The 26,176-nt window shown below is 45.4% G+C and overlaps 15 protein-coding genes across 15 annotated transcripts; 9 read left to right on the top strand and 6 right to left on the bottom strand.

Annotated features, from left to right (window-relative positions):
* Positions 1 to 680: 680 nt before the first annotated feature.
* On the top strand, positions 681 to 4,415 carry V2V93DRAFT_379442 (uncharacterized protein; the record flags this gene model as incomplete). The annotated part of the gene is made up of 3 exons (XM_066912011.1): positions 681 to 824; positions 879 to 1,100; positions 1,167 to 4,415. The coding sequence occupies 3 exons, from the start codon at positions 681 to 683 to the stop codon at positions 4,413 to 4,415; spliced, it is 3,615 nt and encodes a 1,204-aa protein (XP_066766469.1).
* Positions 4,416 to 4,603: 188 nt separating this feature from the next.
* On the bottom strand, positions 4,604 to 5,953 carry V2V93DRAFT_367437 (uncharacterized protein). Its single transcript, XM_066909574.1, has 5 exons — positions 5,792 to 5,953; positions 5,575 to 5,724; positions 5,506 to 5,517; positions 5,067 to 5,440; positions 4,604 to 5,003 (listed from the first exon to the last, which is right to left on the bottom strand). Exons 1-5 carry the CDS (start codon positions 5,907 to 5,909, stop codon positions 4,803 to 4,805), a joined length of 855 nt encoding a protein of 284 aa, XP_066766468.1. The 5' UTR covers positions 5,910 to 5,953; the 3' UTR covers positions 4,604 to 4,802.
* Positions 5,954 to 6,058: 105 nt separating this feature from the next.
* Positions 6,059 to 8,375, bottom strand: V2V93DRAFT_345066 (SGT1 protein-domain-containing protein). Its single transcript, XM_066907873.1, has 5 exons — positions 8,099 to 8,375; positions 7,933 to 8,044; positions 7,781 to 7,868; positions 6,718 to 7,724; positions 6,059 to 6,664 (listed from the first exon to the last, which is right to left on the bottom strand). The coding sequence occupies exons 1-5, from the start codon at positions 8,313 to 8,315 to the stop codon at positions 6,121 to 6,123; spliced, it is 1,968 nt and encodes a 655-aa protein (XP_066766467.1). The 5' UTR covers positions 8,316 to 8,375; the 3' UTR covers positions 6,059 to 6,120.
* Positions 8,376 to 8,498: 123 nt separating this feature from the next.
* On the top strand, positions 8,499 to 9,975 carry V2V93DRAFT_367430 (bifunctional alcohol dehydrogenase). The gene has a single exon (XM_066909573.1). It carries the CDS (start codon positions 8,554 to 8,556, stop codon positions 9,781 to 9,783), a length of 1,230 nt encoding a protein of 409 aa, XP_066766466.1. The 5' UTR covers positions 8,499 to 8,553; the 3' UTR covers positions 9,784 to 9,975.
* A 64-nt stretch (positions 9,976 to 10,039) lies between these two features.
* On the bottom strand, positions 10,040 to 10,777 carry V2V93DRAFT_323325 (uncharacterized protein; the record flags this gene model as incomplete). Its single annotated transcript, XM_066907436.1, has 4 exons — positions 10,040 to 10,116; positions 10,171 to 10,252; positions 10,455 to 10,669; positions 10,735 to 10,777. 4 exons carry the CDS (start codon positions 10,775 to 10,777, stop codon positions 10,040 to 10,042), a joined length of 417 nt encoding a protein of 138 aa, XP_066766465.1.
* Positions 10,778 to 10,940: 163 nt separating this feature from the next.
* On the top strand, positions 10,941 to 11,896 carry V2V93DRAFT_367424 (uncharacterized protein; the record flags this gene model as incomplete). Its single annotated transcript, XM_066909572.1, has 1 exon — positions 10,941 to 11,896. A coding segment is annotated over exon 1 (413 nt), but the record flags the coding sequence as incomplete, so codon positions are not given.
* Positions 11,897 to 11,930: 34 nt separating this feature from the next.
* V2V93DRAFT_334019 (uncharacterized protein) lies at positions 11,931 to 12,972 on the bottom strand. Its single transcript, XM_066907696.1, has 2 exons — positions 12,554 to 12,972; positions 11,931 to 12,486 (listed from the first exon to the last, which is right to left on the bottom strand). The coding sequence occupies exons 1-2, from the start codon at positions 12,876 to 12,878 to the stop codon at positions 12,104 to 12,106; spliced, it is 708 nt and encodes a 235-aa protein (XP_066766463.1). The 5' UTR covers positions 12,879 to 12,972; the 3' UTR covers positions 11,931 to 12,103.
* A 136-nt stretch (positions 12,973 to 13,108) lies between these two features.
* V2V93DRAFT_367419 (uncharacterized protein) lies at positions 13,109 to 14,445 on the top strand. The gene is made up of 3 exons (XM_066909571.1): positions 13,109 to 13,357; positions 13,409 to 13,614; positions 13,667 to 14,445. Exons 2-3 carry the CDS (start codon positions 13,518 to 13,520, stop codon positions 14,101 to 14,103), a joined length of 534 nt encoding a protein of 177 aa, XP_066766462.1. The 5' UTR covers positions 13,109 to 13,357; positions 13,409 to 13,517; the 3' UTR covers positions 14,104 to 14,445.
* Positions 14,446 to 14,659: 214 nt separating this feature from the next.
* V2V93DRAFT_367417 (mitochondrial carrier domain-containing protein) lies at positions 14,660 to 16,110 on the top strand. Its single transcript, XM_066909570.1, has 3 exons — positions 14,660 to 14,853; positions 14,921 to 14,973; positions 15,048 to 16,110. Exons 1-3 carry the CDS (start codon positions 14,835 to 14,837, stop codon positions 15,873 to 15,875), a joined length of 900 nt encoding a protein of 299 aa, XP_066766461.1. The 5' UTR covers positions 14,660 to 14,834; the 3' UTR covers positions 15,876 to 16,110.
* V2V93DRAFT_367414 (uncharacterized protein) lies at positions 16,014 to 17,111 on the bottom strand. The gene has a single exon (XM_066909569.1). It carries the CDS (start codon positions 16,961 to 16,963, stop codon positions 16,127 to 16,129), a length of 837 nt encoding a protein of 278 aa, XP_066766460.1. The 5' UTR covers positions 16,964 to 17,111; the 3' UTR covers positions 16,014 to 16,126.
* Positions 17,112 to 17,164: 53 nt separating this feature from the next.
* On the top strand, positions 17,165 to 18,375 carry V2V93DRAFT_367412 (Tim17/Tim22/Tim23/Pmp24 family-domain-containing protein). Its single transcript, XM_066909568.1, has 3 exons — positions 17,165 to 17,674; positions 17,755 to 17,931; positions 17,997 to 18,375. The coding sequence occupies exons 1-3, from the start codon at positions 17,368 to 17,370 to the stop codon at positions 18,155 to 18,157; spliced, it is 645 nt and encodes a 214-aa protein (XP_066766459.1). The 5' UTR covers positions 17,165 to 17,367; the 3' UTR covers positions 18,158 to 18,375.
* On the bottom strand, positions 18,258 to 19,383 carry V2V93DRAFT_367411 (DUF788-domain-containing protein). Its single transcript, XM_066909567.1, has 3 exons — positions 19,153 to 19,383; positions 18,914 to 19,080; positions 18,258 to 18,834 (listed from the first exon to the last, which is right to left on the bottom strand). The coding sequence occupies exons 1-3, from the start codon at positions 19,343 to 19,345 to the stop codon at positions 18,691 to 18,693; spliced, it is 504 nt and encodes a 167-aa protein (XP_066766458.1). The 5' UTR covers positions 19,346 to 19,383; the 3' UTR covers positions 18,258 to 18,690.
* Positions 19,384 to 19,493: 110 nt separating this feature from the next.
* On the top strand, positions 19,494 to 20,868 carry V2V93DRAFT_367409 (bifunctional purine biosynthesis protein purH). The gene is made up of 3 exons (XM_066909566.1): positions 19,494 to 19,917; positions 19,983 to 20,116; positions 20,175 to 20,868. Exons 1-3 carry the CDS (start codon positions 19,722 to 19,724, stop codon positions 20,820 to 20,822), a joined length of 978 nt encoding a protein of 325 aa, XP_066766457.1. The 5' UTR covers positions 19,494 to 19,721; the 3' UTR covers positions 20,823 to 20,868.
* Positions 20,869 to 21,038: 170 nt separating this feature from the next.
* On the top strand, positions 21,039 to 22,258 carry V2V93DRAFT_390727 (inositol-pentakisphosphate 2-kinase; the record flags this gene model as incomplete). Its single annotated transcript, XM_066912411.1, has 2 exons — positions 21,039 to 21,140; positions 21,209 to 22,258. 2 exons carry the CDS (start codon positions 21,039 to 21,041, stop codon positions 22,256 to 22,258), a joined length of 1,152 nt encoding a protein of 383 aa, XP_066766456.1.
* Positions 22,259 to 23,030: 772 nt separating this feature from the next.
* V2V93DRAFT_404485 (uncharacterized protein) lies at positions 23,031 to 25,895 on the top strand (the record flags this gene model as incomplete). Its single annotated transcript, XM_066912642.1, has 1 exon — positions 23,031 to 25,895. The coding sequence occupies one exon, from the start codon at positions 23,031 to 23,033 to the stop codon at positions 25,893 to 25,895; it is 2,865 nt and encodes a 954-aa protein (XP_066766455.1).
* Positions 25,896 to 26,176: the final 281 nt, after the last annotated feature.

Genomic DNA, 26,176 nt, shown 5'->3' with positions numbered 1-26,176 from the left:
AAATAACACACATAATTTAGGATAAAAGCATTGTAATTCTTCAACCCTGATATAAAAACTAATACTGTGACAACATCAAAGATAAGTTGATACATGGACGCAATGAAACCTGCATTCACTTTCGTTTGCTTTTTCATAATTTAGTTCAAGCGGAAATACTGCATATTATTGGATCCTACATTTTGAATAGACGCGAAACGAAAAAAACCTGTGATCAGAAACTTAACCCTGACGTAGAAGACCTAACCCAATGGAGATTGCCTATAACGCAACATGTAAACATATGCTACGCGTAAATTCTGATTGTACTGATTCTTTCATATTATATTATTCAATAGCAAAATAAAAGAAGTTTCTAAGAGCTGTTCTCTTATTTTGCTTCTATATTCAGAGTAGATTAAAAACAACGGATTTCTGGCGTCATGCGCTGAATTGAGCGAGCTCATCGTGACACGATTTCGATATTGACCATACTGCCTATAAACAATCGCCCGCCAATTTCCCACTTTTCTTTCACTCTTCAACGCCACCTCCCAGCTTTCCGTTCATACTGAACTTCAGCATACACTTGCTAAGAATCTTTTTTGGCCTTTCGGCAACCTGCGGCCTCCAACCACTACCACCACCACATCCTGTCTACAACAACCTCCCCCCGCAGTCCCTTCCAGTACACCACAACCATGCAGATCCACAGTTCTGCTCAACTTCAGACAAAGAAGCCTGCAACAAAAATGCCTCACTACATGAAGCCTACCGCGGCATCATTGGCGAAGGTCGTAGACGCTAAAGTCCTCACATCTCTCAAGGCTCGTAAGCCTGTGCCTGTAAGTCGCTCGCTTTCGTTCACGTTACCAGTCTTATAGCTAATTACATATCAGGTTTACACTAGCTACACTAAATTTCATGCGCCAAGGTACAGATTCTATACTGTGGAAGAGAAGGCTCGCAGCGAGGTCAAGATGGCAGCTCAGGCGCCTGCTGAGAATAAAAACAGAAAGTTGCCTGCGGCCGATACAGAAATCATCAATCGCACCAGCAGACACACCGCTGCATCTGCAACCAAGGCCAACTTGATGGTTGAAAAGTCAATGTCCCAAGTTGTATGTTTCGTCTTGACTGTGATTTTATTTGTGTGTGCTTTGATTGCTAACTGAAAACAATGGAAGACAATCGCTGGCGAAGAGTTTGTCCCCAAGTCGGCTAGCGAGGTGTCTCGTCACCAAATTGCCCCGATGGATAACACTCCCATAAAGGCTTCTAGCGGAATTCAAATTACAGCCAATGCAGTTCATTCAGCAGAGGTTTATCCCCTTCTGCCCTTCGCCCTTCCTCAGGAGAATGCACATCCCGTCACAAAATATTCTGCTCCAATCGGTAATTCAAATTCCTCAATTTCTTACCCAACAGATAACTCAGTTTGCATTGCTGAAACAAAAGCTACTTTTGAAGGAGATTTCTTGGAAGAAGAATTTGCGTCCTTAGCTGTCGAGATCGATAGCTTCTCTGATATGATGCTGGCTTCTGGGTTCACAGTGCCAGAGGTAGGTTTCAGTAATTTGCCAGAAAAGAACACCAACAATGAGCTTTTGCCTTTGGCTGCCGATGTAAACAGTCTTCGCTTTGATATGCTAATTGCTGGATGCACTGTTTCAGATGTATGTGACGGCGAAGTGCCTCAAGCGGAGTCGACTCGCCCTCCGTCTCCTGTTCCCAAAATCCCAGTTGAGCCGCACACTAATAGACCTGTCAGTGCTACTGAATGCAAAGAGTTCGTGCCTGAGCAGCAGCAAGCTACCGATGCTCCTGTACAGAGCTGCCCTGCTTCTTCTCGCTCTTTTGCGATTGATATTGACGCAGCTATTGAGCGTTACTGTGCATTAAAGAATGTCGTCGAAACTCCTGAGAAAGGGCATATCAGAAATGATTTTTCACCTGAGATTGATCAGAATGATGCGGAATCACTTCATTCTAATGATAATGATGAAGAACTTGAAGAGGAGTCTTCGATCTATGTGTCTCCTATCAGGAATTTAAGAGATTATGGCAAAAGCGAGGACTCGTCGTTCTTCACTGTTATCGAACAAGTGGAGCCGGAAAAACTTTGCCATGCAGGCACTCTGCCTCCGATTTCTGTTCTTGAGCAGGATGCACAGAAACCATACAATGTCGGCTCACTCCCCCCAGTTTCTGTGTTTGAAGATGACGACGGTGAAACGACAGAGACTCGTGCAGATCAAGACGGAGAAAATGGCTGCCCTGCTCCGGCGCCTCGGACGCGATTGCGAACTGCCTGGCAGGCGTCGGAACCCTTGACCAAAGCAGAGATCAAGGCAGCCTTTGCTCGTCTCGAAGCATATCACGAGAAAAACGCATCGATTGAACAGGCATGCTCTTTTACCAAGCCTAAGGGTGAAACGAAAGACCAAGAAACGGCACCTGAAGTCCTCAAAAATCGACCAATGAATACTGCTATCAGTCACGACGATATGTCGAGCACAAACATGCCTTTGCGTCTCTCTTTTTTCTCTCCGCAAAAGATGAAGATGCACGAGTCATCAGAGAATGATTCGTTGGCGGCTTTTACTTCTTCCGGGGTGGCCTCATATGAGCAAGTATCACCTAAAGAAAACTCTAGATGCCGGCTCTGGAGGTTTCCCCCCTGCGTTCTTTTCAAGGATAAATTTTCAGCGACAGAATCTGTTTCAGATACCCTGAGCGACGGCGGATGCAGCTCCAGCTCAGACTTGTCTCATACTGAGGTCGAGGAAAGCGTCGCTACGCTGCAAGACACCGATACAAGCAAATATTTTGAGACCAGCATTCCTGAGCAAAAATTGGTTTGCCTTGTTCAGGCATCTGAAAATGATTTCGAGTGCTGTAGCGAGATTTCTGATTCTGAGCTGCTACCAATTCGCGACATTGCCGCAATGTGTCCCGAGCCGGAATTAAGCGATGCGTCTTCAGACTCTGAACCTGAATGGGCGCGCGCGGGACTCGCTAGACGTGCAGTGGAGCGCACGGCAGAACGGGCTAAAGGCATTCCTGGATATTCTGTTCTAAATTCACCTGAAGGAAAGCTAGTCGACGCGGCAATCGCTCGTTATCGAGCTCTTAATCTGCAACATGCGCATCTGAAAGCTAAAGCGGCTGCTACGAAACCTTGGGTTCACGAGTATGTTGGTGCTAATGAAAGGTGCGAGTCTTCCGAACCAAACACAGATTCTTCTGCGGATCTGGATCAGGAATTATGTCCTGTTCTAGCTTCTTCTATTGACTCTACTGGTACACCTTTTACGCTTTCTGCAGCACCTACAGGAGACGAAAGTAGTACTCAAGTCTCTTCGAGCACAACCGATTGGATACCCGATGGATCTCCCGATTCCCCCGCCTCGCTCGAAAATTTATCTATGGCTCTGGATCAGCGATTGCAAAATGACTCTGCATGCACTGACAGCACGACCAAGCAAGACTGTGATCACTTGCGTGGAATCCTCAAGAAAAAAAAATCTGAAGAATCCTTATTCTCGGTCGTTGAAAAACCTCACAAGAATGTCAACTGGGCTTGTACTCTTGTAAAAACCAAAGAGTTTACAGCTTTGGATGAAGTTAAAGAAAAAGAGAAAGAAAAAGAGGTAGTTGCAGTTCAAAAGCCGCTTCAGGGACTGGCCGGACTCTGTGCGTTTTTCAACAGAAACAAGAAGTCGAAAGTGTCAAGACCGCACAGGCACAGCACAGCTATGGTCAAGTACTTTGCTAAGGACAGATTCTTTATTTGGTTGAAGAGCAAAGTCAGATTTAGGCGCCGTCGGAATCGAAAGATGACTCAAAGGCACACGGAGGAAGATGAGGAAAGCGTCACCGGGCAGTCACAATGTGATGCACATGAGACTTGTCTGGAGTTAATGCCTACCATTCTTGAAGGCAAGGCATATCCTCCAGGAAGAATTCACGATTGGGCTCATATATACTTCGCAGATGATGATCGCAAGGGGTCTTCTCCTGTCGAAAAATGCGAGAGAATAGATGGAGATAATGACGAGAAAGATAATGACGACAGTAACAGTAGAGTCGGGCATGAATATTACTTTCTCCCGATTCGTGACTTATTTGCTGTTGCAAAAACGCGAACAAAGCGCAATATCTCGTTGAAATACGCCAAACATGCAGCAACCAGGCAGAAGCAGCATGACGCACGGGCAGAGGGACGCAGTATTGTACTAAAGGAGCTTGGCCATGTATTTAATGATGACGACGATTACGATGACGGGATAGCTCATTGGTCGCTGTTGTCTATTGAATCGATCTGTGCAAATGTATTGCCAGATTACGCGGATCTGGGGCAAAACAGGCTTTGGTTTTCTAATGAAAAGAACATCGTTGGAAACGTGGATCGTTGGAAACACTGCAAAATCTGAAGATCTTTTCGCAGGTATGAGGTCGCTTTGGTATTAGGCGTGATGGTGCGAATAAATTATTGATTGCATTTTTTTTAGAAAACGTTGATACGTGAGTGATTCTCAGGTTTTTTTCTTTTTTTTTTTTGATCCTGAGATGGCTTAATGATTCTGTTATGACATACCCTACCCACATATCATTCATTATATCCTGATGTTTGGTTCGATATTTCTGTTTTTTCTAATGAATTTTCTATCTGTAATTTATACCTACAAGAGAATTTTGTGCCCGGTTTATTATCGTTTTATCAATTAATATTCTTTGAGCTCATTTTTCACATCTGTCATTATGAAAAGACTTTGTGACCTTTACTAAACCGAACCAAACACTAGAAGCACCATACAAAGTTAATACTCCAAAGTACCAACTATACTATCCCAAAAGTCTTTGATGAACTGCTCAGTGCCTTCATCGCCTTTGACTGCTAAATACACGCGCTGGTCAACGGACGGGTCCCAAATCCCAGGGTTACCGCCAACAATACGGCCTCCTGCCTCGGAAAGAATGATCCAGCCTGCGGCAACATCCCAGGCATAACATCCGCCTTCCTTTTCATTGAATTATGTTAGTAATTGATATCAGCCGAGTGAGGATCAGAGAGTGATACATACCCAGTATGCGTCCAATTGGCCGGCTGCCACAGCGCAGATATTCATAGCCGCGCTGCCAAGCGACCGGAATCCATGAATCATACCGCCATCTTCCGCCGCGAGCTTATTAAATGTATCGACTTTACATTTATAATTCGGTCCCGAGCGCTGCGTTCCCCATTCGATTCCAATCAGAGCGTTTTGCAATGTGAGATTGCTGAAGCTTTTGCGGAGAGGAAGGGGTTCGTCGTTGAGAAATGAGCCGTGGCCTTTGACGCCTGTATACATGAGTTTGAGGAAAGGATTGTAAACGACACCGACGACGGGAATTCGGTTTACGGTGAAGCCGAGGGAGGTGCAGCTGAAAGGGAAGGAGTGGATGAAGTTTGTCGTGCCTGATTTTTTAATTTGCGTTAGAATATACGTTTGCGTCTAGCTTGAGAGTTTATGAGTAAATTACCGTCAATTGGATCTATAACAAAGTTAGCGACTAATCAAACTTGTAAATACCAGTCCAATTGAATCTCACCAACCACAAACGTAGGCTTCTCGGACAACTTTGTTTCGCCAGGAACATAGCTCTCCTCGCCCATAAATTCGAAATTAGGATACTTCTCTGCTAATTTTTCACCAACAAGTTTCTCAACAGCGGCATCTGTCTCAGTAACTAAATCCACAGCTGATACATCAAATTTTGTGATTAGTCTGGACGCTAGAGGTATTGAAATGAAGCGAAGTGTGCTTACAGTTTGCTTTATCCACGAATCCTGTCTTTCCTGTCTTTGAGAGGATCAATTCACCAGCTTCGTAGGCAAGCTTAACAAGAAAGTCTCGAACTTCCAATAAATCAATTGACTCAGACATATTCAGTTTATTTTCCCGATTAAACTGTTATGGGAGATCAACTTCTCGCGATGTTGAGACTTTTAAACAGCTTCGGTGCGTCAAAGCTTAAAATTCAAGCCGCAGACTTAGTACCACTGTAGATATGTTGTATACGATTTCTTTCGTTATGATCTTTAATACGAATAATATTTACACTATAGCACAGAACCCTATTTACAATATTAATATATCAACGAGAATTGCTACTACTTCCCGGATCCATCCCCCCCAACTCCGAAAATAGCCTAGCAAGTAAGTTACTGCCTGGTCCAGCTCCACTATCTTGGCTTTGCATGCTCGCGAGTAGATTTTTCATGATTTCCAGCTGTTCTTGAGGATCTGAAGACATTGATGGCATGTAGGATAACGGGTCCTCTTCATCTGACAAGTCCTCGGCTGGCTCTGCAGGAGCTCGTTTCGATTTAGCTGCCGGCGCGTTAACCTTGTTACGGTTCTGCGCCTGTTTGGACTTTGTCTTGGCTGTAGCTGTCTGCGCTTCAGGAATCGGTTCAGCTCTGAATTGATCAATCTCATCAGCAGATAAATCTAAGGCATTTAAATCAGCAACTGTTAACATCATAAACAGCAGCAACAAGTACTCACGTAAAGCCTCTTTGAGGAAAAATTCTAAAAACTCGTCTTCGTCAACGTCATCATCGTCAACTTCCTCGTCGTAATCGTCTGCATCATCACTATCGCCCTCGCTATCTGAACCCTCATCCGAAACATTGTCACTGGAAAGTCAGCACAAACTACAGGTTTGAAATAAAAGACAAACACAACTTACTCGCCGAAAGTGAGACCATCTATACCCGATTTCTCGCTGCTGACAAAATTATTTAATCTTTCAAAAAGATTTTTGGCTTTGCCTTGCAATTGGTCATATTCTCCCCTCTCAGTTTCTTCGATATCCGCATTTATGTTGTTGGGCTGACCAACTGAGTCCATTGTCTTGACGAAATCATCAAAATCGACATCAAGCCACGAGTCCGAGTTTTCTACTTGACCAAAATCCCACTCTCGAATATCGTCGTCAGTCGCAGTCGGCATTGCGTCAAGAAGAGCCACAATCTGCTTGCCGATCTCTGATGGAATGTACTCGTCCCCGCATATCTTCAAATAAGTCTTTTGCGCCTCCTTCATCAATGCATTATATTTGGGACTATTTGGCCTGGCGGCGTTAAAAAATCCTTCCTTTTTCAGTTGGCCGATATAAGAGTTAAACCGCGGATCAGAAGGAAGATCATTTCTTCGCTTCTTTTGCGCTGATTTTCCAGCACCAGCGCAAAGCATTTCAAATCCACAGGCAACCTTCATTCCCAGCTCAGCCCAATCGTACTCCGGAGAGCCAGCTGGTGGAAGCTTGAACAAGGAAGGCGGGACTATACGCTGTGCTTTCATCTGAGCGTACATTAGGCGAGTAAATTCGATCGTACAAGTGACAGCGTCGGAAGGAGGGAACGTATTCATTGATGAGCAAACACGCATGCTTATGGGATCGCGGAGCATGAATGCTTCGCAAGCAGGGGCGATGTATGATCTGTTTGTATGCAAAATCTGGGCGACCCGACGTGGTACTGTTACACGAGCACGATGAATGTGAAGTTTTGCCGCAGTAGGATAGGCAGATAGTCGGGAAAATGCGGCAGTCTGAAGAGAGCTGGGGTGAATCAGGGCAGAGCGTTTATTGTTGAGAAAGTGGAGGGCGTCTGAGAGGGAGTAGGATGAGATGTCGCTGGTTTCGTCAGCTTTGTCAGATGGGATGATGCATAGGTCGCCATTTATTATCCATATCTGTATCATTAAAGATTATCAGTATAAGAGTTGATAGGGTCGGAATATTGACATACCCTGTTGTCTGCATTGTCAGGATTCAGCCAGTGAGGAAGAGCATTCGCGGCTTCGATGAGTAAAAACTCGCCATCATTGTCATTTACTCTATAAAAATAATCAGAAACTACGCAATCAAACTGAAGCCGGTAAGGATATAAAAAGGCCATACTTCACGTAGAGATCAGGATGCTTGCGACTGAGTTCGCGCAGAATAAAGACGATGAACCATTCGTCGTCAATGCAGTCGCCAAACTCAGTCACTCCGCGCAAACATGGCTCGTCTGGATGAATGAGGTAAGCGGGAGGTCAATCAGCGAAAGAACAGCAAAACTGACCGAGGATATCCACGAGCTTTAGATTGAAGGGCTGTCGCTGCCATATGTAGTCTGCGGTCCAGGGCCGGACGAGACTGAGGGCGTCTGCTCGAATCTGTGCGAGGCGGGTGCGCTTGTGGTCGAGGTCGGAGATGGGAGATACCGGGTCGTCTGCGAGAAAAAGGGAGTACTCGAGAGAGTCGTCGGGAATCGAGTCGACTGCGGAGAAGAGGGTCATGAGTAGGTGGTTGGAGTGGTGTGAGGATGAGCCGGTGGACTGATGGTGGTGAGAAGGAAAGTGTGGTGTGACTGGCTACGTCATAATCGGTGTTAGTGTACAACGCTGGGCCTAAACATCGTCGCTTATTGACGGCTACAAAAGGGCGGCCAATCGACCAGTTTCTATTTTCTATCATCCTTCCTGCAATTAATTCGCCTTAGCCTGTAATTTGCAAGCTATCTTCTCTTCGTCGTTTATGCTGCGTTTCTCCTTCATACGGTCTGCTACTGGCCTTGCTTCCACGTGTTCGCGCCGCATTACTACTACTACTCCTACTACTACTCCTTCCTTCTCTTCTTCGTCCCTTTTTCTGCGCACAATGGCGACCATGAAAGCTCTCGTATACGAAGGCCCCGGTAAACGCTCATGGAAGCCGGTTCCCAAGGCCGAAGTCTTGGAGCCCACCGACGCCGTCGTCAAGTTGACCTCGACCACTATCTGCGGCACCGATCTCCACATCCTCAAGGGCGACGTGCCCTCCGTCACTCCCGGCCGCATTCTCGGACACGAGGGCGTCGGCATCGTTGAGTCCGTTGGCTCTGGTGTGTCTGCATTTAAGCCTGGCGATCGCGTTCTTATTTCCTGCATCACTGCCTGCGGTAAGTGTCTCTACTGTGCGCGCAATCTGCAGGCGCATTGTCTCAATGGAGGCTGGATCCTCGGAAACGACATCGACGGCACTCAAGCGGAGTACGTCCGCATCCCATTTGCAGACACATCTCTCTACCAAGCTCCTAAATCGCTAGCCGATGAGTCCTTGCTCATGCTCTCTGATGCCCTTCCTACTGGCTACGAAGTTGGCGTTCAATCCGCCAAAATCCGGCCTGGCGAGAGTGTGGCTATCGTCGGCGCCGGCCCCGTAGGTATGGCCGTGCTCATAACCGCTCAGTTCTTCTCGCCTGCGACAATCATTATGATCGACACTGACGACTCGCGTCTTGCCGTCGCAAAGAAGCTCGGTGCGACGCACATCATCAATCCTTCCAAGCTAGCCGCCTCTACGACAATGATGGACACTGTCACCTCCATCATTAGCGAGGCCGATATTGCATCTGGTGAAGTTCCCAACAAGAACATGACTGCAAAGCCTGGAGTCGATGTTGCGATCGAGTGCGTCGGTGTACCGCAGACTTTTGCTACTTGCCAGGCCATAATTGCGCCCGGTGGTCGTATCGCTAATGTCGGCGTGCACGGCACCAAGGTCGACTTGCAGCTTCAAGAACTCTGGATCAAGAATGTGACTATCACAACTGGTCTCGTCTCGGCAAACACGACTGCTATGCTTTTGCAAGTGCTTCGCGGAGGTAAACTCAAACCTGAGAGTCTTATCACTCATCGCTTCAAGTTGGATGATATTGAGAAGGCATACGAAATCTTTGGAAATGCCGCTCGGGAGCATGCTATCAAGACCTATATTGAGGCGTAATAATTGTAACTTATGTATGGAAAATTAGAGTGTCCGTTTTGTTTGGGGTTATGTTTTTTGTTTTGGCGCTTTATTGTAACATGCTGTTATGCAATGTATCTTTAACTTATCTTTATACAAAATTGATAAATAAAAAGGGTGCTATCGTCAAGCGGAGTTGACTAATTGTTCCAGTACATATTGAAATCAAACCGGCGTGGATTCATGCAACAAATTATGCAAAGCGTTAATTAAATATCCAATCTTCTGCAGGTCATCACCACTTCTCAACAGGGTTGGCCTTATACTGGTCATACATCTCTTTGTTGAACATCGACACCTCAGTTTCGTTCACTAGAAATTGTTAATATCATTGAGCAAGATAACAGCATTACAGAGAAATGATACCAAATCCATAATCTGCCAAGGTCCTGGAGTAATCTGACAATATCCAATCCTCGTGCTCCAGATTTATTATAAGATTTGAAGTCTATATTTTGGTCAGTTTTAGTTGCTCTCTAGTTGTTAAGTCAATGAAAATAAAATCTGTGCCTTTGAGCCATGTGCTTGAGTGTATATTTTTAATGTGTCTAATAAAAAAGGCCAGTTAGAAAGTCTAACTCTCTAAGCATCATAATCATTCAAACTGCAGCATACCGAAATCAACATTCCGAAAAGGTCTGTAGGCAGACTGAGTCTGGATATCTAAACGACGCGTGATGCAAATTAGCAGCTTGCATTGATCCACATACGAGGCCAGAATATCTCGTATACACACTCTTTTTTGCAAGCTCAAGTAAGTCGCCAGCAGTTGTCTTAGTCAGATCAACGTCCTTAAGGACCATATTTCGTTCTGTGCGGTATTCAAACGACTTGATAAGTCGTACTGTAATTGTCGCATCGGTCGCTAACGAGAGTCTCTTTGTTAGCTTTGCGATTGCGTACGGATAGAAAAATGGAGCATAGACATACTTGGTTTGAGAGTCGAAGTCAAGGGCTCAAATCCGCCCGTCATTGCAAGTATAAGAACAGAATATAGGAAATGTACTGCTAAAGAAAGAGGATACAGAGTAAGCAGCCGTGAAGAGTTTCGGAGCTAGCATGATTTAAGGTTTTCCCGCAAACCAGAAAATAAGACTGTAAAATCATTGATATTGTTTGCCCCGCAAAAAGATTTTCGGCGGCTCAGTCACCCAAAAATTAGCCTCTGTTTTGATTTACCTGACTCATGTGAGATTTCTTCTCTCCTTCATGGAATAGTCACTTCTCTTATGAAAAGAGCACCTATCAAAGACATAAGAGGTTCATATACTTCCTCTCCTACTCATCTCGCAGCATGACCCAACCTTCGACTCGAAAAACAACCGCATTCGCATTTCTCGCCTTCCTCCTCCTCCCGTGGCTCATCTTCTCCGCTATCCTCACAACTTCATTTGCGCTCCTTGTTCTAGCTTCGCACGTTTCGCGCACTTACCTTACCTGGCTCTGTCGCATCTCGGACACAAGTATCTTCACGGCCGACTACCTTCGTGAAAGATTAGCCAGGGTCGAAGTATTCATCGCAAAGCTTCTTCGTTGTCGGCTGCGCGCTTATCATTCGTACCCAGCATCCGGTTCTGGAATACCCGACGGCATTAAGAGCGTACAACAACGACAGTCTGTGCCGCCACCATCGTACACTGAAAGCGAACAAATGTTAAAGCTCACAGCTCGGCGAACGCACCAGCGGCGATCTGCTCAGGGTCTTGAATAAGACTGTGTATTGATCCTTTCTTTTTCACTTCTCTCACATATTTCAAAAATTTTTTTGGAGTGGCATTCGAGATGTATATACTATATACTCTTAAATAAAGACATATTTGTACATATAATGTATTGATACGTGCTATCAAGCTAAGCAAACCGAATCATTAAACTATAGAATCGTTATTATTTGTAAGTAAGCTCATCTCAAACATCTCGTGTTATTTTTAAACTCGCAGATGATCTTTTATAAAGAGTAATGAGAATTCTGTTAGCATCTAAGGTGCCAAAAAATACTTTTGATTATACTTCTCGCGTTAATAATATTTTGATGGATCAATAAGTCTTACATTAAATCTAGTAGTTGTAAGTTTTTAGCTAAATACCATTGCACTTTCTGTTACTATGTTTTTAGAGTAAATACTTTCAAGTCATAACGATTATTAATATTACTATTATTACTAATAAAACTGAAAATTTTCTATCTTCAACTAATAATATATTAATACTTTGCGCCATCAGTCTCCGAGCAAGAGAAAAACATGAACATAAACTCCTTTGCGTAGGTAATAAGAGACACATTTATCTTTCTCTGCACTCACTTACACGTAGCCAACATACCCGACAAAACTCCCAATAGCTGCTGATTCTCGCACGCAGCGGCAACTCTCTCTTTATCATTCAGCTGCCGATTTACCTGCGACTCGCTCTGATGCGTTCCTTTCTTCACATTGATCTCAACCCTGTACCGCGGCGGCAGACATCGCTCAAGACGTACGCGGATACCGAGACCAATCAGTGTCGCCAGCGAGCAGTGAGTGATCGTGGGGGTGATGTCAACATTCACGCGAGTAATTATTTGACGGCGGCCGCGTGAGGCGGGGGATGACGAGTGAGTGATGCTAATATCGGGTTTGTTCACGACGGCAAGTTGACCGAGGGTCAGTGGATGCTCGGGGTCGGAGATAGTTGCAATGAGATCTAAAATAATAGAACCAGTTAGATAGGCGCCCAACAAGCAATACCAATATAACAATTTATCACGCACCATATATTTCCTGCTCATCAATGGGTTCCTCATCTTCACCCTCGTCGTCGTCGCTACTTCCACTATCAGACTCGCCACTCGACAACTCTGGCGCCTCCTTCATCTCTGCATCCTCAGTCTCATCTTTCTTGCTTGCAATCATAAACAAAGTATTATACACCTCATCAAGAGATGATCTCGACGCCGGGAAAACAGAATCCAGCGCAGATGAGGGAAGTATTGAGGACTTGCTACCTGCGCTGCTGGTTATTTCGCGTTCGGCATCTCGTGTCGGTAAATCTTCAAGCGACAGAATTTTCGGGTTAGCATTAATAGGCTCTGACATGACTTTCTTAATTTTCAAAGTTCTCTCGGTTGAATGCAAAGCGTATAGAAATATAGCAATATCAAGCGGTCTTCGAATCTTAGAACAAGATTTTATATTAATTTGAAATTGAATTTCTGATTCGTTGGGAGTTTACATTTTAAATGTTACCCGGCTATAAATCACATGACGTCATCTTTATTAACCTCGAATAATCTCAGTTCACTCTTTTCTTTCTTCATCAGTATCATTGATTATAATATCAATTGGTTGAGATATTTGTCTGCGCGACGATTGTAATTTTTTATTTTCTGAGCTGTATTGTGGCGGATCACTTGTATATTGACGACAATCGGAACAACACTCGTCGGCGGTGGCAGGGCTCGATCAAACTAAGTGCAGTGTGAGCTCTTTTTTTGTCCCTGCATACAGTTTAACTAAAGGCTTTTCGCGTTTTTTTCAAGAGTCGAGGACCATCTACATTTGACTTGGCGGGTTAGGTGCGTTTCAATTTTTAAACTAGCGTTTTCTGATTTCTAAGACGGAATTAGTGGAGAAGTTGGACGCGTAGAAACGTGAGAGCACTGGACCAAGTCATTATCTTCAACCTACTGTTACAAAAACCCATATTTGGAACGGAATTTCGATTATTTCTGCAACATGGCTGCGATCAGTGAAACACTGGAGAACTTGCCCGGCTATGACATTGTGATGGATTATTGGAATGAATACGCCGGCGAGAAATTCCAGACAAAAGGTTCATACCCTGTATTACTTGATAACTCAAGTCTATACTAACATTATCATAGATCCATACTTTGAGACTCTTCCAGATGGCTCCACGCGTCGTCGCAAAGCACCTGAAGGCACGACCCCGAGCGATGCAGCCGTATTCAAGCATATAGCCAGCACGGCATGGAAGCACGACCGGTGCATGTACGGCTGCTACTGGGCAGACTGGGGAATAGGCCAAGCGCCTTTGATCTCAATCATTCCAGTTTTCGGACCGTGGATCATGTACACTATGCATCTGCGATTAAATCGAATGGCTGAGGATCTAGATATTCCTAATAAGCTACACATGAAAATGGCTGCTAATGTCACGTTCGATTTCTTGCTGACGCTGGTGCCTGTGTTGGGTGCAGTGTTCAGTTACTTAAACCAATGCTCCACGCGAAATGCTGCATTGGTGCATACATATTTGATGAAGAAAGCCAAAGAGAACCAGGCCGTGAGTACCCTTTGATCATTCATGCTTATTCTTCATATAGTTCCCTCTTCGGATTACTAAACCAATGTTCAGAGACTCGGTGACTACAGACCAGTCACGGCGCCCACGTATCCGTCTACCACCGCACCGTCCTCTTCCTCGTCGTCGCGTCCTCCAGCACAGCCCCCTCGACCGGCGCCTGCTCCCTACCCACACGTTGCCTCGCAGCAACAAAGCAGGTCAGCTGCAGTGCCGTATAAACCGGCTGTCTACAGCAAATCCAAGAAGCGCACCGGCGAGCTGGAGACCGGGGTGCGATAGTACTGCAGAGCACCCATTACCTGTACCTCACGACTCCAATAAATTTCATGATTGCCATGAGCAGCATAGTAGTAGAGAGCATTGTAATTCATTCAAGCCTCGGATACAAACTGTCGTCGGATAGCGTAGTCGGAGCCCCACGCGAAAAACGCGGCGTTACCGAAAAGCGCCCGGGTGCAATTGTTCTTATTCACACACTCAATATTTTCCCCTAACCCCGAAAGACCCCGCCTGAACCCAATTCGAATAAGCGCAAAAACTCATCTTTGCCTCTGTCCTCGCTATCTTTTTTATCTCTCTTATCTAGACTATTGTTCGAGATCTTATTTGTGGTATAGACTATTACTATAGCTTTGCTGTGTTTTTTTTGGCTTGAACATCTCGGCCCGCTTCGCTTTGAAAACCCGCTTCCTCTTTTCCGGTCTTATATCTAAACCTAACATACAATGTCGAACGACAAGAAGAGTGCGTACTCATGGCCGTCTGTTTGTTCTGGCGCGGCGAGCTTTCTTCTACTGACACTATAATCCAGGTCTTCCGTTCATTTACCAATTTTTCTCGGGCGCTATTGCCGGCGTGTCGGAGGTACGCTTGAACGACTCCACTTTATTTCACGAGATCTACTCTCCACTTCAATTGCTAACCCATGCGCCGAATAGATTTTGGTCATGTACCCGCTTGACGTCGTCAAGACCCGAGTCCAGCTGCAGGTCGGCAAGGGCGGCGCTGATGGCGAAGCATATACCGGCATGATTGACTGTTTCTCGAAAATTATCAAGAACGAGGGTCCTAGCCGCCTCTATCGTGGTATTACTGCGCCGATCCTCATGGAGGCGCCGAAACGAGCCACCAAATTTGCAGCTAATGACGAATGGGGAAAGTTCTATCGTAACGCATTTGGTATTGATAAGATGAATCAGCAGCTTTCGGTTTTGACCGGTGCTACTGCTGGTGCTACCGAGTCCTTTGTTGTTGTGCCGTTCGAGCTTGTCAAGATTCGATTGCAGGACAGAGCTTCTGGTTCGAAGTACAAGGGCCCACTTGACTGTGCTATTCAAATTGTCAAGAGTGAGGGTATCTTGGCCATGTACAACGGCCTCGAGGCGACTCTTTGGCGACACATCACCTGGAATGCAGGATACTTTGGTGTTATCTTTAAGGCACGCGCCTTGATGCCCAAGGCGGAGACTCCAACTCAACAGACTCTCAATGATCTTATTGCTGGTTCTATTGGTGGAACCGCCGGAACAATCTTGAACACTCCCTTTGATGTCGTCAAGAGTAGAATTCAAAATACCATCAAGGCTGAAGGTGTCACTCCTAAGTACAATTGGGCATTTGGCAGTATCTTCACTGTCGCCAAGGAGGAAGGCTTTGGCGCTTTGTACAAAGGTTTCATTCCCAAGGTTCTTAGATTAGGACCTGGTGGTGGTATCTTGCTCGTCGTCTTCACTGCCTGCATGGACTTTTTCCGGTCTATTCAGTAAATATTAGAATGATGTTCCCAACAATGCACAGGTATGCATTGATGTAGGGTTTTATTTTACTCATTGCTGATCGCATCCTTGGTTTTCTGTTTATCCGTATAGCAACAATTCATCGAGTTAGAGGTGCCCACTTGAGTATGAAATGAGAACTGCACTCGACCCCTTATCTATGCTGTAGTTGGTGTTTAGCATATAGGACTCTGAATTATATTTTAGAAAGATATTCTACACGTGATTTCTTCCAAAACGCCTTATAAATCAAAACACCGTCTACCCCTTCTCAACGTGCGGTCAAGGAACGGCTTCCTCGCGATATGCACCTGCTTCAGCTTATTATTTCCACTCATAGATTTTCTAGACGCATCCTTCATTCTCCAATGTGCAGCCCATAGAGCGTCCACGTCAAGATCACTCGCATCCCTTCGTTTGCGCTTCAAAACCGCTTGCTTCTTCCGCCGCGCGACAGCTAGTGCGCGGAGCGTAGATGGTACGTCGTAGCGGTTAACAAGGATCGCACATGACAGAACGCCGGATGTTGCTGGCTGTTTCTGCGAGCGAGGTCGCGCTGGGCGTGCCGGGCGAGAGCGAGATGCGGAGGGCGCTTGCTTTTTTGAAGGCCGAGTTTTATGATGGCGGTCGGAGTCTATTAATTCTGGAGGTCTCCGTTTGCGAGGACGATTTTTTTCCCCAGCCGCAGACGATTGCTCTGTGATGTTTGCGAGAGATTTAATTCCTCTTAAGTTTTCTGTGATTTTTGCGTCAATGTCGAGATCGTCTTCCGCTTCTGAGTCGAGTGCCGGTAACGCGTTTGGAGATTGGACGCGTATTTTTTGCGTAGCAGCTTCATTACTAGAATAATCTATATCTGAAAGATATTTCATGATATATTTAATATGCAATTCACTAGTTATATCGTATTCTGCTGCATTTAATGTTGCTGTCGGTTCATATTCTCGTTTATCGGATACTTGTAAACTGGCAGAGAAGCCGTTCCAGAATATCTCAAATGCATTATGGATCTGCTGTACAGAATGATATGATAGACTATGGTCGTCCTCAAGTCCATTGTTTTGTGCAGATTCCGCCATTTGTCACCTTAAATTCATTTTTTTTCCTCGTTGCCAGAAATAAATGAGCGCGTATAAACAGCCTCGTTATGATTGTGTTGAATATGACATTTGAAAAATCAAGTCCAAAACTGTAAAATAGGGGGTTTTGCAAAAACTCTAATTGTACTGCGACTTAAATAATTCTTAACTCTCCAACTGCTTGACTTCCGTAATTGACGGGAAAAAAAAAATTACGCGCGACAAGAATCCTACGATATTTTGACGACAGCATTAGCTAATTTTTATTATCACAACAGACAGCTTAGTATCTGCATTCTTCGCTGTATAAATTTTGGCGCTGTGATTTGTATTAGCGATAATATAGAGGAATTACAGAACTACAACGATAGCCTATACAGCCCGAAACACAGAGAAGCAAAAAGATGGTTTGGCCATTTGGAGGATCACAAACAGCAGCGACCAGCTCTCCCTCATCAGAGACATCCGCTAGCAGCAGCAGTTTTGTACCAGACACAACAAACAATACAGATAAGCAGTTGAGCATCCCATTTCTGTCGGAGGATGTCGACATTTCGCAGTTGCATCCGCTCGCAAGACTAGGGCAAGATTTGGAGGTTCTGGATCTTGAAGATGATGCGCTTAGTGATTTGCCTGGTTCTAAAGGGTTTCTGCCGTCGCGGGGCTGGTCGGATGATTTATGTTATGGCTCTGGAACAATGTACATGGGAGGTGTGTTGCAATTTTTTCTTAATTCTTATTGATGATTATACCGTCTCAGCCTGATGCTAACTTGTTTGTTCGTTGTATAGGTCTAGCTGTCGGTGGCACTTATGGTTTCGCAGAGGGAATGAGAACAACTCCTGCAAACGCGCCTGCGAGAATCAGAATCAATGCTATTTTAAACGCAATTACCCGACGGGGTCCATATCTTGGAAATACTGCCGGTATTCTCGCCATCTCGTACAACATCTTCAATGGAATTTTTGGTACGTCTTTTTTTTACTTTTTGTTTTGGAGGGAGTAAATCTGACTGTTTGGTTAAATGAATTAGATATGACTCGAAGTTACCATGACATCTACAACTCGATCGCAGCAGGCGCAATTACAGGTGCGTTGTACAGATCAACAATGGGATTAAAGCCCATGGCTATTTCCGCCCTGATAATGGGAGGCACTATGGGTGCATGGAATTTGGGAACAAGCGCTTTGTAAATCTACATTTTATAACTTTTTAATATTATGACATGCTCCTATTCATCTCAGTTTTCATCGTGATTTGTTTTATTTCAACCGTTATTTTTTGTTGTTAAATCTTTCTTTATGTTACATGCCCTTGCTTAGCTGACTTGGTTAAGATAAAATTCATAGTGCTGTATATACTGGGCTTAGAGAGAACTAAAAAGCAATATACAAAATTCAGTTAAAGATGAGGTTTTATTAGTTCTAGCGAGTTATTGCTTGCATATTGTAGAAATAGCCCTATTTCAAAGTCCTTACAAGATTCAATATATGGGAGCTATTTGTTTACTTGCATGCTCAAGCTCGGTTGTATTGTTGCTTCTCTCGCCTAGTTACCTTACTAGATTGATAAATCTCATTTCTGGTGTTTGCCTATGGTTCAAGGAAATTTTAATTTATACAGAAAAAAGTCCACTCCTTCTACTACTAATAATATAATTCAAAGACAAGACAGCTGGATATTATACAATGCTCTTTCTCAACTCGGGCAGAGCAGGATACTCTACTCAAGAACGAACGACTTTGGCTTTTCGCGATCGGGTGCGAGCAGCTGGAGGTTCGTCGTCGTTAGCAGCATTAGCTGCAGTTTTTTGCTTGAGCATCGGTCCGATAAATGAGGTGTATGCCTTGTATACACCGTAAACAGGGATCTGTAGTTGTATTCATCAGTCAGTCAGCTGCCAGATCAGACAAATGACTTAAATCACTAAGATGCTTGGAAAAACTCACAACAAGATACAAAAACCAGACCCAAGATCTTCCGATAATCACAGCAAAAAGATCACATCCAAGCGTAACGTAAACGATATCAAAAAGCCACTCGGTTAGTCCGGCTTGGTGAAGATCATCTCCGGCCGAAACTAACGAGCCGTTGGTTGGGCTGTACTTTGGTCGTCCTGTCCCTCGCAAAATTACAAGTTAAATTTCTTTATATTATTAACCCTTTGATTCACACACAAATAGCATACCTATCCGCTCAAGCTGATACTCGATTATCCAAGCCGGGATCGACATGATCACAAAGGGCTTCAGCGAAGCAGGTCGACGAAGCAAGAAATACGATAAAAAATACAATAAATTTATCGCACCGGCGTAAGTATGCAGACTCTTCAAAGCCTCTGAGTTTGCAGCTGCTCTTTTCTTGACTGAAGCGTTGGCCATTTTTTGGTTTTCTTGTTTGTTGCGTTTGAGAAATGTTCAGATAAACAAGGGAGATTTCGATAAAGGTGGCTGGTATCCTCGTGTGATTATTTAGGAGGTAGAGTTTTCATAAGTATAATGTATTTCTATTTTTATGCCGTAACCGTAGTACCAGTGTGAGATTATAGAGTGATGAATACATAATATAGTTCAGTTTAAAGTGCGTACAAGTCGTCATCTCTCGGCATTTCCTGCTTTGATTGTTTTCAACTTCAAGTGAACTTAGTAAAGCTGAAGAGATTCAGATTGTATATTGGAATGACACGGATTTAATATATGGGTTTTATTCTTCATAGTATACGCAGGACACGGAAAAACAGTCGGTTCAATCCTGACAATGTCAATCAGATTAACCGCGTCAAATTCCTCAGCAGTGCGAAGAAATAAGCGTAAACGAGAGCCCGGGTATGGCTCTGATATGATTCAAATTGCAGAATATGAGACACAGCAGCAGCCGACAGAGGAATCAGTAGAGTCGCCTAGACAGGCTAGGGAGACGAAACTGCAAATGACTAGTAGCACGGTTAGGATAGGTGGGCAGCTTTGTGCTTCAAGATCTGATTTCTACAAACGCATTACTAATTATCTTGTTAATTAGAAGGAGAATTGTCGCAGTTATCTGATATTCATTTTGGGATCAACGCTTCCCTATTACAAATGTGGGATCCTATTCCTGAGCGAGGAACTCGTCTCAACGCTGACGGAATAGCTGATTTACTTCGGTTTCGCAAAGTATGCTGTCCCAGCAATTTCTCTTGGTTTGAAAATTTTAATACTGATTCAGCTGTAGTCCATCCCTCCGATTGTAATGGTATCGCATTTACATGCGTTATTCCCTCATGATCCCACATTCATTGACCGCGAGTTGCAAAGAGTGGTAGAGGCAGGGCAAATCAGACGAATAAATGTGAATATCAACGCAGGAGATATGGTCATAGAGAGCAAGTACTATTTCCGAATATATCGAGATCGAAAAGCAGCCGCAGTAGCCGAAGATAGTGACTCGGTTGTCATTTTTGAAAAGTTCGAGAAATTACTACGGCAGAAGTCAGCGGCTACTGCAATTACTAGTGACGATTTGGCGGAGTTTGACATATCTGAAGACTCTGGTATAAGGGCGTTGTTAGATATCGGATTCTTGGTACTGGCTGGTGCCCCAGGAGTATATCAGATTTCGATTCCTAACGTTGGCTCGTTGTTGAAATTAGTTTTCCGGTCGCGGAAATGGGTGGTCAGTGTTCTTGGCAAAACAAAATTTAAAGAGATGCTTGAAAAGACTATGAGAGAGCGATGGGAGGCTGCATTGAAAAGCCGGTGGAGGGAGTTTAGAGGAGTCAAGTTTGCGTGGGTGCTAATGGAGTGCAAGGGCGGTGGATGGTGCGAACCATTTCAGACTTCGGTGGGCCGATGCTGGAGGTTGACCGGTAAGCGAGAGTGATGTAAATATGATATGTATATAAACTTCTTAATCTAGATATCTGAACTGTAATTGTTTATGAACTGTACGACTTGATATAGCGAGCTGGCAGGGTCTGAGAATGACAGTTAGTAAGCGAGTTCAGGGGCTTGTCAAAAGCCCAAGCGGCTCAGACCGCGCACACAACTGCTTAGATACTCCCGCCGCTTTTACTAATAATCATCCCGCAAATCCCTAATGAATGAGCAAGACGTGGTCAGGCTCAGTGATGCTACTTTGCTTTCATATATTGCCGAAGGCGCTGCTAATATCCTCTACGAATGCTCCGATCCACTTTACGTACGTGTTAACCCTTGCTTCATCTATAGTAAACCGGTCTGAGCTACACGACTGACGCATCGGCGCAGACTGGCTATCTTCTCCGACTGAGAAAGAAGATGCCTTCCCAGCCGTCTACTTTGGATGTCTACAAGTTTTTGCAAAACACTATTGAGCCACTGTTCAAGCCGGGGATGGTGGTCGCTACCAAGCTAGTGCGTCTCTCTCCGCATGTGCTGCGTGAACTCAACAGCCAATTATCTAGTCTTGACGAGAATGGAGTTCGTGAAAAGAAGCGGCATGGCACTTGGCTGGATACGGAGGAAGAATATGGCATGTATGTAGAAAATATGACTGCGACTGCCGCATTTGGATCTGATGAGCTGCCAATCGCGCAGGAGGTGCGTTATAAAGTCAAGGGAAGCAGCTCGATGCTAGGATATGTGCTTCGAGGGGATTTAAAAAAAAAAAGTCAAGAGACGGCAGTACTCGAATTTAAGCCGAAGTGGTTAATGCAGTCTAGAGATGCGCCTGTCGGATGGACGTACTGTCGCACCTGTGCGCTTCGCCGGATGCGTGCAAAGGACAAGGCAGGACAATATGCATTTTGTCCGCTTGATTTGGTGTCTGGCGATCGAAATCGGGTTTCGAAATCGGTCGAGGCGCTGCTGCCGACAGAGGTCGGTGAGCAGATCGGAGGCGGAGATCGCGTGTTGGGGCTAGAGAGACTGCGGCGGATACTGGTGGAATATATAATAAAGGCAGATATTTTTACGACGTTGCGGGACATTCAGGAAAAGATGGACAGGCATGGATTACTGAATACCGATACAAAGCAAGAATCTACAGAGTTTCTGATTGCAATGACTGTGCGCGACTGCACTGCGTTTGTACGCATTGATGCGATAGAGGACGATAAGCTTGAGGGCGAAAAGAGGAATTTCGTTGGCGAAAGCAGTGGACGGGCGAGCTTTGTTAAGGATGAAGGGCGGTGGTTTGCAGTGAGCTGTCGGTTGGCGGACCTTGACATTAAAGACGGCAGTGGTACAAAGCAGGAGTACTGGCGGAGTATTGAGCGGGAACTGAACGGCGGGGGATGGTACTGTGGGCGAGATGATCAGATGGCGGAGTGCAGATAATCAGACGAAAGGAATAACTGGGAGTCGTGGGAGAGGAGATTAGATGGATTAGATGGATAAGATAGGCGTAAAATCAAGAAGTGGTACGTGCACGGAGAAGCGTTTCATGAAGAACTGAGAAATGAAAACTGAGAACCGGGTTCGGCTAGAGAGCAGAGTATAAGGTGCAAAGAGAGAGCAAGGAGAAGAAGACAAAGAGATGATAAAGAGATGATAAAGAGAAGCTAAAGAGAAGATGAGGTTCGAGAGAATGGGTCGGCCTCGCCACAACAAAAAGACGGTTTCATAGGGCCGCTGTTCTAGAGCTTTGGTTATCGGCTGCCGTATACCCGTGCGCCTTCTTGCGCCGAAGTCCAATCTGCTGCAGTCTGATGATGCAAATTCAGATTTTTTTGCTGCCTTCGTCCTTGGATCTTCTTCTCGCCGAGGATCTAGTCCGCCGGGGGTGCTCGTCAAAGAGTAAACACGCTTAGTCTCTGCTTCTTGACACTCTTCTGTCAGTCCCAGCCGCGCGCTAGTCCCTTTAGGGTAATTGGATGCGCCAAATGCAGCATTTGTTTGCAAAAGTACCCTAAATCAGTACTTGCTTATGGACTTGTGCCTTACTCACGTGCATCCGACAGCTGCCAAGCAACTTTGGCTTCCAGCCCAATCCCGATGCTCCGTTCTCTTGTCCGTGGTTTTGATGCTTCCCCGACCTTGAATTTTCCTAGACTTGCATTCCCTCCCGTCGTATTCTGCCCGCGCCTCTGTTTGTCGTCTCGCCTAGAGTATGGCAGCGAACTTCGCAGCTTCCTACCCGCCGCCCCTGGCCTTCGACGACCCCAAGCAGCACCAGCAGCGCGAGCCCGTCTTTGCCTATTCCGGTCCGCCTGGCCTGCTCCCGCAGCAGCATCGTCTTCCACCTCACTTCCGGCAGCAGCAGAGACAGCAGTGTCTGCAAATTGACCCGTCTGTCGCACTCGTCGGTCCCTTCGTCCACGATCAGAGCATGTTTGTAGCGCCCACCCAAGTCTCGTCGGCCGCCATGAGCACGCTCAATCTATCCGCCACTGAAAACGGCTTCTTCGACATGCTTGCCAGTGATATCGTCATCGGAGCCCCCGAGCCTGACACTGCTCGCGCCCAGCGCTTTTCAGACCACTACATCAGAACTAGTGAGCCACCTTATTTTTCGTCGGCCACTGTTTTTGGCCATTTGTGGGATTCCGACTCGAAAGAGCTCTCGCAGCCTCCATTCCAGCTACAGTCGCATCATCACTCTCTACAGCATCAGCAACCTCATTTTCGTGCCGCAATAAATACGTCTCACCTCCAGCAATGGAGCCCCCAGTATGCTTTGTCTGAGCCTGAGCTTGTCAAGCCCTCTATGCCCTTGGTTACTCCTCAACCACTCATGCAACCACTCCGACCGCAGCAGCAATACATCAAATCAACGAATATGTGCGATCCGTCGCAAGCGATGTCACGGCTTCAATCTCAGTCACGACCTCAACCTCAGGCTCTGCCCATACGACAGCATCAGCAGCAACAGCATATTCCAATTCAATCATCACAGCCACCTGACCCATTTCAGTTTAGCAACATCAATTGGACCGATCTCCAGCGCAGCCTTGGAAGCCTTCCTCCCTCCTTGCACGATTCACCTGTTGCAAACTCTCCTGTCTCGCTCATGACCCCAATTAGCGCCATGCAATCTCCAAGTCTGCACCAAGGATGGAATAGCGTTGGTCCGTCTCCTATCGCGAGTGGAGGCTTGGACTATCTTTCATGTCAGTCTAGTCCGATGCAACCCGGAGTTGTCTTTCAGCCTTTAAATCGTACACACTCTGCCTTCCAAGCGCTTTCAACTGATTCAGCCGTCAGCGCGACAATGCCAACTTCTTCTCCTTACTCGGGCGCAGTCTACAGTGCACAACCTCAACAACAAGCTAATACTTTTCCCCAATTTGCATTCAAGACTAATGAGTCTGTCATTGCTCCTCACGACCAGCAATCCAAATCACGGCACCAGTCTTCGCACATGTCTGCAATGAGCGGATCCAAGGATGAGCCCGAGTTCGTTGGGGCGAGTCCGGCATTCCGTAATTTTGACACAGAAGAGCCGGAAATGGTACATCCATCGCAGCCTCCCACCACCAAGCGCATCATTCCCGGTCCAGCCTTAAGCTTAAACAACATCTCAATACCTCGACCACCATTAGTTCGCACGGAGAGTCTTACTAAGCGGAAAGATTCCGATCGAGCTTCCAGTTCTGCACCATCTAAACGCAGCAAAGAGCAGATTAAGCAAGACAAGGAGGAGCGAGTACGGCAGAAATCTGAGCGTCAGAAGGCAAATAAGGAAAAGCAGGAGAAGAAGAGACAGGAAAAAACTTTGAAGCGCGCTGAAGAGCAGCTTAAGATGAAGAAGATTCGTGACAAGCTGTCAATGGCTGGTGATGAGAAAGAAACTCCAGTCTCTCCGCAAGCGGTTGACCCTGCACCTTTTCCTGATACTCAAGCGGAGTTTCAATTCGCTCGGAAAGATCTTTGGAGAGATCCTGGCGCAGGTACTGATTTCTTTTTTGTTGATATCATCCTTCGAAAGTTTTCTAATTATATCTCTTTCACAGCATCTCATGGTTCGGTTGGAACTCCACTAGTGAGGTCTTTTGTCGGATACAATGGTTCTCAGGCGGCCATTCCGTCGCCTCAATATTCCCCTTCTATAAATTCTCCATTTGTTTGCACTACAAAGCCAATCAAAGGTCAAGCTGCTGTCGACACTCCTATGTCACTTCCTGATACTGGAAGCACCATTCCCGGAAGCACCGGAAAATTGCAGATTATCGGAGGCAAAATTGAGGAAGAAAAAGAAATTGTTTTGAAGACTCCGACAAACATTAGTGGCAAACTCATACTTTCTCCCCCTCCATCTAATCGCCCCCTTTCAAAGCCTTCTCCACCATCTTTGCGAGGGGCGGTGGTAAAGTCTACAGCGGCTATCGCTCCAGCTATACCGTTGATCGTCGGCAAATCCAAGTATTCTCCTACTCCCTCCCAGAGGTCTCCGGTTCAGCAGTATCGATTGCAAGAGTCCTTATCTTCTCAAATGTCTGCGTCCTCGCAATTCCAGTTTGAGCCCACCGAGACTTCGACGCCAGTAGCAGCTGTGATGCAGGGCCCTAGTGTGTTTGGTGGCGTTTTGAATCCTAGCCCAGCGTTGTCGTCTCAGTATGACTCTCAGTCGAAATCGCACAGCGATAGGTTTTCCACTGCTGATGATGAAGAAAAGGTTTTACCATCTAAGCCACTTCCTGAGCTTCCTGAGAGCAGGAGAGCCCATAACCTACAAGATTATGATATCTCTGATTTCTTTGGCGATGAATACATTCATATGCCTAAAGGAGAAATAAATTTTGATTTAAATCTTGACGCTGGCGATGACACAACTCCGTCATTTCAAGACGCGCAGCATGGGCAAAGCACAACTGCTCCACTAAGCTTCGAATCTATGATCGCTATTGGAAGTAATGAGGAGAAAATCATTGGGGACGTATTTGATAAAGTAAATCAATGGGGACGTTCGCAGGAGTGGAGCGCTGCTGGCGAAGCGATGAAATTAGGCAGCGCCTCTGCTGATGGGCCTGTTTAATCGCATTATTTTTGGGTTTTTTTATTCTTCGGTTTTATGGGTGTTCGAGGTTTTTTTTTTTTTCTTCTCGAGAGAATTTCATTTTCATGTGTGTTTAGTTAATATGGAATTAGTGTTTGTTTTAGAAGACGGGTTATCCAGGGTTCTTAATTACTTATTTATTACTTTTTTTTGTTGATATAGTACATGGCGTTCATGATGGATTGGGTCGGGAAAATTAGCTACAATGATACAGATTATTCGGGTTTTAGTCGTTTGGACTGTCACGCTTCTTGTTATAG

Source organism: Kockiozyma suomiensis, assembly GCF_038497685.1.
Source record: "Kockiozyma suomiensis strain NRRL Y-17356 unplaced genomic scaffold V2V93scaffold_5, whole genome shotgun sequence".
In the NCBI taxonomy this organism is placed as follows: Eukaryota; Fungi; Ascomycota; class Lipomycetes; order Lipomycetales; family Lipomycetaceae; genus Kockiozyma; species Kockiozyma suomiensis.
This window is presented reverse-complemented; position numbering and strand designations above follow the sequence as displayed.

What these genes read in the sequence shown, in the direction of transcription:
- V2V93DRAFT_367437 (XM_066909574.1), bottom strand. Translation starts at nt 5,909, where the DNA reads ATGTCTGAGTCAATTGATTTATTGGAAGTTCGAGACTTTCTTGTTAAG. An exon ending in ATTCGTGGATAAAGCAAACT is followed by an intron (nt 5,725 to 5,791) that starts GTAAGCACACTT and finishes TTGATGTATCAG; the next exon opens with CTGTGGATTTAGTTACTGAG. An exon ending in GCCAATTGGACGCATACTGG is followed by an intron (nt 5,004 to 5,066) that starts GTATGTATCACT and finishes TTCAATGAAAAG; the next exon opens with GAAGGCGGATGTTATGCCTG.
- V2V93DRAFT_345066 (XM_066907873.1), bottom strand. Translation starts at nt 8,315, where the DNA reads ATGACCCTCTTCTCCGCAGTCGACTCGATTCCCGACGACTCTCTCGAG. An exon ending in CTGACAATGCAGACAACAGG is followed by an intron (nt 7,725 to 7,780) that starts GTATGTCAATAT and finishes TTAATGATACAG; the next exon opens with ATATGGATAATAAATGGCGA. An exon ending in GATGGTCTCACTTTCGGCGA is followed by an intron (nt 6,665 to 6,717) that starts GTAAGTTGTGTT and finishes CTGACTTTCCAG; the next exon opens with TGACAATGTTTCGGATGAGG.
- V2V93DRAFT_367430 (XM_066909573.1), top strand. Translation starts at nt 8,554, where the DNA reads ATGCTGCGTTTCTCCTTCATACGGTCTGCTACTGGCCTTGCTTCCACG.
- V2V93DRAFT_334019 (XM_066907696.1), bottom strand. Translation starts at nt 12,878, where the DNA reads ATGTCAGAGCCTATTAATGCTAACCCGAAAATTCTGTCGCTTGAAGAT. An exon ending in TGATGAGCAGGAAATATATG is followed by an intron (nt 12,487 to 12,553) that starts GTGCGTGATAAA and finishes CTATTATTTTAG; the next exon opens with ATCTCATTGCAACTATCTCC.
- V2V93DRAFT_367419 (XM_066909571.1), top strand. Translation starts at nt 13,518, where the DNA reads ATGGCTGCGATCAGTGAAACACTGGAGAACTTGCCCGGCTATGACATT. An exon ending in CGAGAAATTCCAGACAAAAG is followed by an intron (nt 13,615 to 13,666) that starts GTTCATACCCTG and finishes ACATTATCATAG; the next exon opens with ATCCATACTTTGAGACTCTT.
- V2V93DRAFT_367417 (XM_066909570.1), top strand. An exon ending in CTATTGCCGGCGTGTCGGAG is followed by an intron (nt 14,974 to 15,047) that starts GTACGCTTGAAC and finishes TGCGCCGAATAG; the next exon opens with ATTTTGGTCATGTACCCGCT.
- V2V93DRAFT_367414 (XM_066909569.1), bottom strand. Translation starts at nt 16,963, where the DNA reads ATGGCGGAATCTGCACAAAACAATGGACTTGAGGACGACCATAGTCTA.
- V2V93DRAFT_367412 (XM_066909568.1), top strand. Translation starts at nt 17,368, where the DNA reads ATGGTTTGGCCATTTGGAGGATCACAAACAGCAGCGACCAGCTCTCCC. An exon ending in TGGAACAATGTACATGGGAG is followed by an intron (nt 17,675 to 17,754) that starts GTGTGTTGCAAT and finishes TTCGTTGTATAG; the next exon opens with GTCTAGCTGTCGGTGGCACT. An exon ending in CATCTTCAATGGAATTTTTG is followed by an intron (nt 17,932 to 17,996) that starts GTACGTCTTTTT and finishes TAAATGAATTAG; the next exon opens with ATATGACTCGAAGTTACCAT.
- V2V93DRAFT_367411 (XM_066909567.1), bottom strand. Translation starts at nt 19,345, where the DNA reads ATGGCCAACGCTTCAGTCAAGAAAAGAGCAGCTGCAAACTCAGAGGCT. An exon ending in GTATCAGCTTGAGCGGATAG is followed by an intron (nt 19,081 to 19,152) that starts GTATGCTATTTG and finishes TGCGAGGGACAG; the next exon opens with GACGACCAAAGTACAGCCCA. An exon ending in TCTGGTTTTTGTATCTTGTT is followed by an intron (nt 18,835 to 18,913) that starts GTGAGTTTTTCC and finishes ATACAACTACAG; the next exon opens with ATCCCTGTTTACGGTGTATA.
- V2V93DRAFT_367409 (XM_066909566.1), top strand. Translation starts at nt 19,722, where the DNA reads ATGTCAATCAGATTAACCGCGTCAAATTCCTCAGCAGTGCGAAGAAAT. An exon ending in TAGTAGCACGGTTAGGATAG is followed by an intron (nt 19,918 to 19,982) that starts GTGGGCAGCTTT and finishes CTTGTTAATTAG; the next exon opens with AAGGAGAATTGTCGCAGTTA. An exon ending in ATTTACTTCGGTTTCGCAAA is followed by an intron (nt 20,117 to 20,174) that starts GTATGCTGTCCC and finishes ATTCAGCTGTAG; the next exon opens with TCCATCCCTCCGATTGTAAT.